Source organism: Elaeis guineensis, chromosome 1, assembly GCF_000442705.2.
Source record: "Elaeis guineensis isolate ETL-2024a chromosome 1, EG11, whole genome shotgun sequence".
NCBI classification, from domain to species: Eukaryota; Viridiplantae; Streptophyta; class Magnoliopsida; order Arecales; family Arecaceae; genus Elaeis; species Elaeis guineensis.
The window spans coordinates 169,805,177-169,817,258 of record NC_025993.2 but is presented as its reverse complement, the minus strand read 5'-3'; the positions used below and the strand labels follow the sequence as shown (position 1 = coordinate 169,817,258).

Here is a 12,082-nt window from a genome sequence, read left to right as displayed (position 1 = left end):
AACCATCGGTTCGAAAACCGGTCCGGATAGAAAATCTTCCGGTTTTATCAACGCCGCGAGCTAGTGCCGTCCCACCGCGCCATGTTGACGTCACCATGAACGCAATTAAAGGGCGAAAGTGGGGCCCAGCCCCTGGTGAGACGGCCCGAGATGGTTCTTGGTGGCGGACAACCGGGTGACCGGATGGGGTTGGTGAGACCCTCTGCAGGGCCGCTGGATCGTTCTACTCTAAAAGACTCTACCGTACACGTGTCCCTCCAAATTCTGCCTAGCTGCTGCTTCGTGCGATCGACCTAGCAACTGAGAAGCCTAGACGGGCGCGAAGGCGGGCGGCTGTCTGGTCACCCTCTCACCAACTTCCCCCTCTGAATCCCATCTCGAATCCTCCATCGTCGACACATGTTCCTCCACGTTGGATTCAGGAATAGTGGACGCACGCCCAACCACTCTCCACCATCTCCCGGAACTATAAACGGGCATGGGATCCCCCAGAGCTCCCCAGCTCTCCCACCAGAGCTCTTATCCCCGCTTTATTCCACTATTCTCATTATTCTCCTCCGAGTCGCCTCCGTCCTTTCCTTCCGTCTCTCTCTTGGTGGTAATGTCCTCCCAAAAGGCTTCTCCTTGTTCCTTTTTTCCCCTGAAATTTTATCTTCTAATTTCCTCTGTTACTTTGTCTATTATAGGATTGACTTCAGGTGTCTTGATCTCGATCACCCTCCGCCCTTCTTAAGAGCAACCTTTTCTTTAAGGTATTTTATTTTCCCTTTTTAGCTTCGCCGTGTTCCGTTTCTTTGGTTGCCAAACGGCACCTAGCCGTTGGAAATCGATAAGATCTTGCCGGCATCAGATGGTGATCGATCTTAATTGGGATGAATCAATTATTGATTGGACCTGATCCGCAGTGAACCATAGATTTTTTTTTTTTCCTTTCATTTTCTCTTCTTACATGTTATTATGCATTTAATATCTTTTTTTCTTCTTAACAACATGTATTATCGTATATTTAATCTCCTATCAACCGTCCCTGGTTCCAAATTATCTATGGCCCATTTTGGATGGAGTCGAACCAATAATTTCTAGCCGAGAAGGATGCTTTCTAATAATAATCAACAAAAAAAAAAAGTTTCTGAGAATTCTTCTCTAGTTTTATAGCAACTATAAATAAATTTTGAAATCTGTATCACTACAGCCGGTAAACTTTTTGTTTTTTTGTTTCTTTAAAGTCCTTTTTATTCTTTAAAAAAAAAAAAATTGCTCAGCTGGATACTTTGGTTGGTGGATGGGATGGGTGGACCAAAATCCAACCGACACCGCTTCTAATAATTGTGCCCACCTCGCTCGGCCACTAGCTCTCATTATTAAAATAGGGATCCTTACAACATGACCATGCGGGCGCGATTGAACGGTCCTGATTCTTGATCAGGTCAAAAGCGCCAATCAATAAATAACATAGAGAGTAGGTAATAGAGGACAAAGCTCATTCCGACGCGGTCAGGTCGCGGGAGGAGCGGTCAGATCACACGGCTGACGGCCGCCTCTGGCACGCGTTTTTGGTCGCAGGGAGAAGCGATGATCATATCGGAGCGGCGGTCGACGATGGTCCGGCCGGCGGAGCCGACGCCACGGCGGCGGCTGTGGAACTCGAACCTCGACCTGGTGGTGCCGCGGTTCCACACGCCAAGCGTCTACTTCTACCGACCGGACGGTTCGGCGGACTTCTTCGACGCGGAGAGGCTCCGGGCGGCGCTGGCCAAGGCACTGGTGCCCTTCTACCCGATGGCGGGCCGGCTCGGCCGGGACGAGGATGGCCGGATCGAAATCGACTGCAACGGCGAGGGGGTGCTCTTTGTCGAGGCCGCGGCCGAAAGAACGGTGGATGATTTCGGGGACTTCGCGCCGACGATGGAGCTAAAGCAGCTCATCCCCAAAGTGGTGTACACCGATGACATCTCCGCCTTTCCTCTTCTTGTGCTGCAGGTAAGCTTACCGCATTCAACGGTTGCACCGCATGACAGCTAATGATAATGAAATATTTGATTGTATTTTTCTTGAAAGAAAAATGCCGGTTGTCGTTAAACACATGGAGATTGGTCCAAGTTGCACTCACATCCCTAATGTTTGCTGTGAACCTGATAAGCACCAGGAATCTAGCTACTTGTGGCCAGTTCTATTTTAACCAATCTTTAATTCCTTGCTCCCAAGTTGTTCTAATTGACTGCCGAATTCACATTTCTGGATTTCTTATATATATATATATATATATATATATATATATATATATATATATATATATATATATATGAAAAAAGTTTGGACACTGTGTTTTCTTCTTTCATTATCTCTAAATTAAATATTTTCTCCAAGTCTTTGACTGAGAAAAACTTTGTCGGCATATCTCTTTTTGAGAAAAATGTTGTTTGCGTGTTTAACCAGCTTGACCAATCATTATTCACATAGCTATTCTTTCTTTTTTCTTTTTTTTTTTTCCTCAAAAGTTAGGTTAGAAGAATATTATTGGAGAGTGAAGGAATCTTAAAACTTTCCATTGTTTCTTCAATCCGGCCATTTTTTTCCTTCCGTTCTCTTACTGATCCTCTTGATCCAAGGCTCCTATCTTGTGGACCCTACGCTTCTGTAACATGTTTTCTTAATCTATGAATGGTGTTTTATTGTTTATCAAATTCGTTTACATGTCATATCCATAAAGTTATCCATCAGTAGCAGGAGCACGAAATTACACGAAATTTGTAACAATAGTGGCTGCAGGACGGTTTACCTTTCTAAAGATGCCATATTTCTTATAAATTAACTTTGATTTGGTCTCATTGCGCTATCATTAACTTCTTCTGGGTTGCTGTTACTTTGGGTCTTACATTCTTGCTGAAAGACATGATTCACCTTATTGATTTGGATAGTGGTCATTGTCTCTTAGAAAACGAGTGCACGGAATTGGTCAATTACTTATCGAATTGGCAATATAAGCTCAACAAAAAAGTAATGACTTTTTAAACTCCTTGGATTTCTTTATAGTTACTCATTATTTCAGAGATGAAAATCAGCCGGCAGATAGATTAGGTGGGTTGATGGTTAATGGAAATTTTTTTTTTTTCTATTTCTTTTTCTCATAAGACACTGATTTCAATTAATATAGTCAAAGTTGGGTACTTTCGTCTGTAGTTTTATTTTACCGCACTTGTACCAAAAAAAAAAAAAAAAACAAGAACAAGAACTTCATATCACTATTCATTGAACAAAAAATAATTTTGTTCAGATGAAATGAAACTTTAAATTTCATCATAGAATTGTGTCGAGATGAACAGCCGTTACACAGAGAACCTAAACTTTGCACCGAAACAAACCAGCATATTATCATGTCAGTTGTGATGATTCAATGTTGAAAAACTATATATGATCGGATCTAAGTGATGATGCATGATGGCAGGTGACCTATTTCAAGTGCGGCGGCGTGTCTCTAGGCGTGGGGATGCAGCACCACGTCGCCGACGGCACCTCCGGCCTCCACTTCATCAACTCCTGGTCCGACGTCGCTCGTGGCCTTGGCATCTCCGCTCCCCCCTTCATCGACCGCACCCTCCTTCGCGCACGCGACCCCCCAACGCCTTCCTTCCCACACGTCGAGTACCAGCCCCCGCCCTCCATGAAGGCAGCAGCAACCCCACCGGCTCCCGTCAATTCGGTGAAATCCGGCGGTCCCGTCACCGCCGTCAGCCTCTTCAAGTTCACCCGCGCCCAGCTCGACCTCCTCAAGGCCAAAGCCCCCAAAGGGTCCCGCTACAGCACGTACGCCCTCTTCGCCGCCCACGTGTGGCGGTGCGCGAGCCTGGCGCGTGAGCTCCCCCCGGACCAGCTTTCCAAGCTATACATCGCGACCGACGGCCGCCAGCGTCTCCGACCCCAGCTCCCTGCGGGATACTTCGGGAACGTGATCTTCACCGCGACGCCGGTGGCGGAGATGGTGGAGGTGGTCGGCAGCGAGGGGGCGGCGGGAAGGATCCAGGCATCGCTCGCCAGGATGGACGACGAGTATCTGAGGTCGGCGCTGGATTACTTGGAGATCCAGCCAGATCTGGCGGCGTTGGTCAGGGGGGCCCACACGTTCCGTTGCCCGAATATTGGGCTGACGAGCTGGGTCCGGCTGCCGATCCACGACGCCGACTTCGGGTGGGGCCGGCCGGTGTTCATGGGGCCCGGTGGGATCGCGTACGAGGGGCTGGCCTTCGTGCTTCCCAGCCCTGACGGCGACGGCAGCCTCTCGCTGGCCATCTCGCTGCAAGCCGAGCATATGCTCCGGTTCCAGAAGCTCATCTACGAGATCTGACGCCAACGCCGTCGAGTGCTCTCCGTGTCCCAAGCTAGTGGATTAGTTAATTTCCGGTTTCTTTTTTTCTGTTTTTGGTTTTCTTATATTAAAGAAATATATGTAGTCCAAATGTCATGCATTGCTGCCAAAAATAACAAAATACTCCAAATTTTTCCATGCATTTGATCAAGCTCCTTAAATGGTATAAAGATGTTTACGTTTACCAGTTGCGCCCTTTTAGTTCTCCTACTTTTTTTTTTGCTATACAGAGTGCTGCCACGGCGTACGTTTCCTCACAATTACATGATGCTAAGGAATACTGGCTGAGTTATTGTAGATCCAACGCTAGCAGTAGTATTCCTCCATTTTGAGCAGGTTCCGTATCCCAATTTTGATAGCTATTTGATTGAGTGTTTGTTATGGAAGTTTTTTGTTTTTTCCTATTTCTGATCAAGTCTTGATGGTTAATTATTTGACTTAATGTCTCAACCAAACTAAACTGCTGAACGATTCATATGTGAATCAAAATCGAGCTTCTCTAATCGTGTAGTCTAGTTTGAGTCTTGTGGCGGCTAATCTCCTCGTCGTCTGGTCGTCAGAAACGAGCGCCTGCAAAAGAAAATCCGCACTGACCGGAGGCGGCTCCGGCGGGAACTCTCCGACGATCAAGTCAGAGAGGAGACTAGGCAACAGCAAAAAAAAAACAAAGAGCTCAACGAGAGAGGGTGAGAGAGAGAGAAAGGGAGTAAGCCCAAAGTTTCGAAGGGACTTCTAGCACTGTTGCCTTCCCCGATATATATAGTGGAGCATGGTATTAATGACGCGGACAATTGAAGAATTGTCAACTCATTGAGGACTGTCAAAGGCACCGTAAGGATGTCAAATCGTCGTGGGACTGTCAAATCGCTAAGATTGACCCATGCTTTAGGTGGGATAATGCCCCTAGGCGGCAGTGCCGCATGCCATTGTCAGGACTGACAGTTTCCGACAGACGTACGGCGTCTGGAGGAGCCGACCGACCATAGGTCGGCGGCCAGTCGAGGGGCGTCGGGTAGAAATTTGGGGCCCCTCAGACAGTCAGTCGGGCACGTTGCAGGAGTCGGACATCGGACTCCATAGTGCAGCCGGTCGGGAGAGAGGAAAAGGTCCGTCCGACCGACGTATCCTCGATCGGTCGGTAACGGCAGCCATCGGTCGGTCGGTAACGACAGCCGTCGGTCGGTCGGTAGAGTCGAACGTCGGTCATATAGGCCCGATGATTAGTCGGCATGAGTGGGATCGGTCGGTATTTCCCAATAAGTCTCTACGGGACAATGTTCGAGTTTTTCAAATAACCTCACTGTAAGCATTGGCGGTATAAACAGATCACAAGTTAACCCAAAAACAAAACAGAGCAGAGGAAACCTAATGGATTTTTTCAGATGCAAAAGTAGATGGATCCCTGTTTGCGTTGTTGCCCAGCTATAATGATGCCTTAGCCTGTCAACCTTAGTTGCAGCAGGCCCTGGACAGCCTGGCCTAATAATAATAATAATAAAATAAAAGAAGTGAGATAGAGAGAGTCATTTTTTGCCGTATTTTGTTGGTGCTACAGTTTTATTACTATAGTTTTTTATCTTGTTAATAACTGATAATATCCTTAGCGGAGAGGTGGATTTCGCACGCATGGAGATGGAAAATTCCAGGTTGTTGGAAGGTTGGTACGCGATGCGATGCCTTTTGATGAAAGCTTAACCCACCATGTTAGGTAGGAGCTGGGTTGAGGAAGGAAAGGATTTTCTCCTACTCGCCATGGAGCAAATAACAAAGTTGCTGTCGCTTTTCCCACTATTCGGCCCACTTGGTGTTAGGTGCCTAACAAGGCAAATGCTCCCTTCTACTAGACTTTATCTAGTCCTACTTCCGCCTATTACTAGGCTGTGCAAGCAATCCCTCACTGGAGCATGGTCCAACGGTAGTCCGATGATCCTTGCCCGTCCAGGTGTGTTGCGTCTATTCCCAGCTGTCAGATAGGATCAAGTTCAAGTCTCCTGTAAAAAATGAAGCAATTTTTTGTTATTGGGGTTGTCGTCGTTGTTGTTGATAAGTAACATTTAACTTTCATCTCAACGTCTGATAACTACTTACTTCAATGATGATGATGTTTTTAACCAATTCCATCATAGCCTGGTTTTAAGAAAAGAGGGAACGTCCCTCGAAAAAAGGGAGGAAGGGTGGAGCTTTTCGAGCAATTGGTGTTCCATCTTAGAACTGTTTTTTGATCGAGTCACCGCTTGGGTGTTCGGAAAGGATCTGTTTGGATGCAAGATAGTTCCATTGATGCAGACGGAAAATGAGAAAGAAAGCGAGATAGGAAGAGAAAACCATCGATGGTTGCCACATCGCGTCTTAATTTTCATCTAAAATTTCAGAGATAAATCTTTCCTTCGAAGAGGTGATTTACGTTATGTTTAAATTCAGGGATTACGTAATCTTTGCCTTTCTAAATCCAATAAATCTCTCCTCTCCCAGCATCCCGCTTTTGGTCAGATATCGGGTGATGGTGGATGGGAGGCATCCAAACAGGTTCCAAGTTATTTGGAATTTTCCCCTTTTCTTTTTTCTTTCTTTGAGAACCTGGATGGGAAGGAAATTAAGGTGAGCTTTCAAGCTACGTAGTTTACTATTCGAGTACGATAATAATTGAGTTAAATTGAATTTGGATCCAAATTAATCAAACTCAAGCGTCTCGTGAATTGCTCCACTCCTTTGCACCCTTAATTCAATTCAAACCAATTAGACCTCTAATATTTTTTAATAAATACAATTATTATAATAAGTTCTGTTGACTAATATATTAGAAGATAATGAGTAATAATGGAAAAATTATGGCTTCAGATTGGTTGCTCCGTTCCCCATTGAAAATAATGCATTAGTTTGAAGTTCTCTCTTGTTATCTCCCAAGAGAGGTTTGAACTGATGCAGTACTCAATTAGAATTTTCAAACTTAAAAGATATGTTTATTTGCATGCCAATAATTTTATGAACTTAATGCAATCCATATGGCCTTCCAATTCTTGCCCTAACTCAAAAAGCAAAAGAATAAAAAATAAAAGATGTTTAACATATCTCAAGATCCACTGTCACGATCACTCCTCAAATCCATCTCATTTATTAATGGATAATTTTATTCTACACCATGTGCACCAACATGACCGTATACTATATTAATCAATACATATCTTTTGTATGGATCAATCATTGAGACAGGTGCATGATGGATGGAGCACAGAAGAAGAAGATATGATGATTAGTATGCTGCACCGTCATATGGTGCAACTTGCGTTTGGTATCTTACCCAAAAAAAAAAAAAAAAAAAAAAATCTTGTTTGGTACAATTTCTCTCTATCCATCAGTGGTGGTCATTTTTTTTGTCAGTGTGGCATCATCTATGAGTTAGAAACTCAATGTTGAATACATGTCAATGGCCCGTGTGGGACTAAAAAAATAAGGCGGTCTTGAATCTCAACGGAATGACAAAAATATGATTCGTTCCCTTCATATTGACCGAGTCGATGTAGTCGAATAGTCGATCCCTGTAAAATTCGGATGAGAGGAGCACACAGTCAGCACCATTCACTCTAACAACTATTTATTGCCTATGAAAGTTCAAATCTTTTGTCATTGTCCTGTACTAGTTTTACTGACCGGATAATGGATGCCGGCATCCAAATAGGACGTCGATCATCTATTTTTCTGCATGGCCTGGTAATTAATTGTGTGTATTGGGTTCATTATCTCTATCCAAGAAAAAATACTTATTGGTTTTAGCCTTTTAGGTCTTCTACCCACTGGGACATGATAGAGCCATCCTTGCAGAAGGGAGGGAAAAAAGGCATAATGTCCCCACTGTGATGTTTGGTGAAGCGTGATGTCTATATCAATGATAAGATCATGACGTAAATTAAATTCACAATATCTTGATTGAGATAATATCGTAATTCTTCGTTGAGATAATATATAAATCAAATTCGTAACGTAAATAATAAAATATTAATGAAGGTAAAGAAGGTTTTGGCTCTAATCTCGAAGTGGTTGGCGTGCATGCTGCATGGTTGGATCTTAATTCTGAAATAGTTGGGCAGGAGGTGCGCTATAAAGGTCTCTAGTGATTTTGACAAGATAACCTTTTCGCAGGTGCAACGTTTCCCCTGATTTGGTTTGAAAGAGTTTTCCGCTAAACCAAGAATATGTCAAATTCTCAACATTCCTATGTTGTGTGAAAAAAAAATACTACCAAGATCTTACCGTAAAGAGACAACGTACTGGATGTAATTATATCAATAGTAGCAGACATGCATGCTGCATTGTCACATTGACGTATCTGGGTTATCGCAAAAAGGTTTGGTCGCAGTTGCCTTGGAGAATTTCTGAATGCGTGGCATGATAACTAACGGATGGCTGGTCTTGGAAAATCTCAGATGTGGATGCTAATCGTCGAGAAATTAGTTGAACTAGTGCACCATATCAGGAACTGTTCTCTAACAAGCGTTAACATTTTCCAATTAAAAATCAGAAAGAACTATATAGGGCCTCGTAATTAAAGAGATGGTGGCAGCATGGGTGAGCTTATATCATGCAATACAAGGCATTGGAATTGGAGAGCTATACTTGGAACGTGATTTAATGGATAATAGCTCCAACCTAATGCAGGCATCATAAATTCCCTATGTTCCGAGATATCATAATTTGAAAGGCTTCTTGTCCATCCTTCACGGCTTCTAATGTCTGTAGAGAAGCCAATCAAGTAGTTGTTTATTTAGTTAATACTATTTTATTAGGTGATTTTATTATTGATCCTGAGGATGCTGTTCCTCCTTCACTTGGCCTTATTCTAATGGTTGATTCTATTTGGATTTTTTACTGAAGAAGAACAGATGTAAATTAAACTCTTCACTTTCTGTATAGTCGCTATCTGCTTTTGTTTTGATCTGATTTTAGCTGAAGCACCTTATAGAGTCCAAGACTTTCTTTCCTATTGGATGTTTCTAAATTGGTTTTTATGCTCTTAATAATGGATTGTTTATATTATAAAGTCTATTTGTAAAGCTATCACTGAAATTACATCTCATCTACCACTATAATAATGTCCTTTTTCAACTAAACAAAATATCAGAAAGTACAGAAAGGAGGAACAGACATTTCAACAATGTTACAAAAGCAAATGGTACAATCTTAGCTGATTTGAAATTAAAAAAAAATTTAATTTTTTTCTATCAAAATAAAAAAATAATTTTTTATGGACCAATCACAGACCGAAAGTTAATGATTTTTGGAGTAACGAGCCACCCATCACGGCATTATTGTTGATGAAAAAAATATATATATATTTATTTTTATTTTTCTTTATTCATTCAAAAATATATATAAAAATTTATAAATACAAATATGTAGATCCAAATATAGATAAGGAATAACAAGAATATACCAAAGAATAATCAAGAATATGTTAAGGAATAAATTTCTGGACCTTTAATCGGATATTTTTTCAATTAAGTTCAATCCTTCCAATACTCCCCCTCAAGATGAGGCGAAGATATCTCGAAGCCCCATCTTGTCAATCAATCCAGAAAAAGACAATGAGCTAAGCCCTTTGGTTAGAATGTCTGCAACTTGATCAGAAGACCGAATATAGGTAATGCAGATCTGGCCCTGATTAATCTTTTTCTTGATAAAATGACGGTCAATCTCGATGTATTTGGTACAATCATGCTGTATCGGATTGCTTACAATCTCAATTGCTGCTTTGTTGTCACAATACAATCGAAGAGGAAATTTGTTTAGAAGTTGTAATTCCTGAAGCAGCTTCTGAAGCTAAAGAAGTTCATATATGCCTAGAGCCATTGCTCTATATTCAGCTTCTGCTGATGATCTAATCATCACTGACTGTTTCTTGCTTCTCCAGGTAACTAAATTACCCCCTACATATGTACAATACCCAGAAGTAGATCGCCTATCATCTAATGATCCAGCTCAATCTGCATCAGTAGATCCCTCTACCTGGAAGGTGTTGTGTTGTGAGAACAACAAACCACGACCAGGACATCCTTTCAAGTAGCGTAATACTCTGAAAGCTCTTTTCATGTGTGATTTTCGTGGATCATGCATGTATTGACTGATGACACTGACAGCATAGGCTATGTCGGGTCTTGTATGTGAAAGATATATCTTCCAACCAACCGCTGGTACCTTTCTCGATCAATAGGAGCTCCACCATCTGTCACTGTTCGATGATTCTGATTTATTGGAGTAGTAGCAGGCTTACACCCTAACATCCCAGTCTCAGAAAGCAAATCTAGTACATACTTTCGTTGTGACAGAAAAATACGTTTGGATGATCGTCCAACTTCTATGCCCAAAAAATATTTTAGTGGACCCAGATCTTTTACCTCAAATGCTTGCTTTAGTTTTCCTTTGAGTTGTTTAATCTCATGATAGTCATCTCCTGTTATTACAATATCATCAACATAAATCAAGAGTATAGTTTTCTTTCCCTTGAGATGCCTATATTATAGAGTATCATCTGCATTACTCTGTTTATATCTCATTCCTTTTACAGTCCGACTGAATCGATCAAACCAGGTTCGAGGAGACTGTTTAAGGCCATAAAGTGAGTGCTTTAGCTTGTAGACTTTTTCAATAGTTGCTTTGGTCTCAAATCCTGGTGGTATCTGCATGTATACTTCCTCCTGAAGATCTCCATGAAGAAATGCATTCTTCACATCTAACTGATGTAATTTCCAGCCAAAATTAGTAGCACATGTTATCAGTGTTCGAACAGAGTTCATCTTGGCCACTGGAGCAAAGATTTCATCATAGTCTACTCCATATATTTGAGTGTAGCCCTTTGCTACTAGCCGAGCTTTGTATCTTTCCACCTTGCTTTCTGGAGTCTGCTTTATAGTGTACACCCACTTACATCCTACAGGATGCTTACTAGCTGGCAGAGTAACCAGATCCCACGTCTGATTTTTGGATAAAGTAGTCATTTCTTCTAACATTGCTTCCTTCCACTTAGGTTCTGCCATAGTCTTTTGCCAGGTACTAGGAATACAGACAGAGTCTAATACAGCTATAAAGCTTTGATAAGATGGAGACACATTCTTATATGAAACATAGTTAGCGATATTATAACGGTAACGAGCAGGAGGAACAATTGAGCGAGTACCCTTCCGTTTTGCAATAGAAATATTAAAATTAAAAATGGAAGGAGTAGTAGAAATATTGTTATCATTAGGAGACTCTGGAGAAGAAGCTTCAAATGGTGGAGATACTTGGGCAGTTGGTGGTGAATGCACACTGGACTCTTCTTCACTGGACTCTTCTTCTTTCTCAATACTAGGCTCCCTCTGAACATCATTACTATGATACTCCCCTTGGGTACCAAAATTTTTTTGTGTGTATAGAAAGTCATCCGGAAGAAGTAATTCTGGTGTCTTATTATCAGATAGACGACTTCCATAATAAGCTTCAGTTTCTCGAAAAGTAACATCCATAGTAACAAGCATTCGCCGCTCAGGGGGATAATAGCACTTGTATCCCTTTTGAGTAGCAGGGTAACCGACAAAGACACATTTTAATGCTCGTGGATCTAGTTTTCCTACTGAAGGTCTATAATTGCGAGCAAAACAAACACATCCAAAGACCCTAGGAGTGACTACATAATCAGTAGATCCTTTCAAACATTGTATGGGGGACTTAAACCTGAGTGTTCTTAGA

General features: G+C 42.1%; 1 protein-coding gene across 2 annotated transcripts; it reads left to right on the top strand.

The window, feature by feature from the left end:
* The first annotated feature begins 362 nt into the window (after positions 1-362).
* On the top strand, positions 363-4,505 carry LOC105060154 (hydroxycinnamoyltransferase). Of its 2 annotated transcripts, XM_010943759.4 has the most exons (4): positions 363-598; positions 687-752; positions 1,564-1,980; positions 3,446-4,505. In XM_010943759.4, the coding sequence occupies exons 3-4, from the start codon at positions 1,573-1,575 to the stop codon at positions 4,340-4,342; spliced, it is 1,305 nt and encodes a 434-aa protein (XP_010942061.1). In that variant the 5' UTR covers positions 363-598; positions 687-752; positions 1,564-1,572; the 3' UTR covers positions 4,343-4,505. The 2 variants fall into 2 exon arrangements, with proteins under 2 accessions (XP_010942061.1, XP_019701273.1); XM_019845714.3 differs by lacking the exons at positions 363-598; positions 687-752 and having other exon boundaries at positions 781-1,980.
* Positions 4,506-12,082: the final 7,577 nt, after the last annotated feature.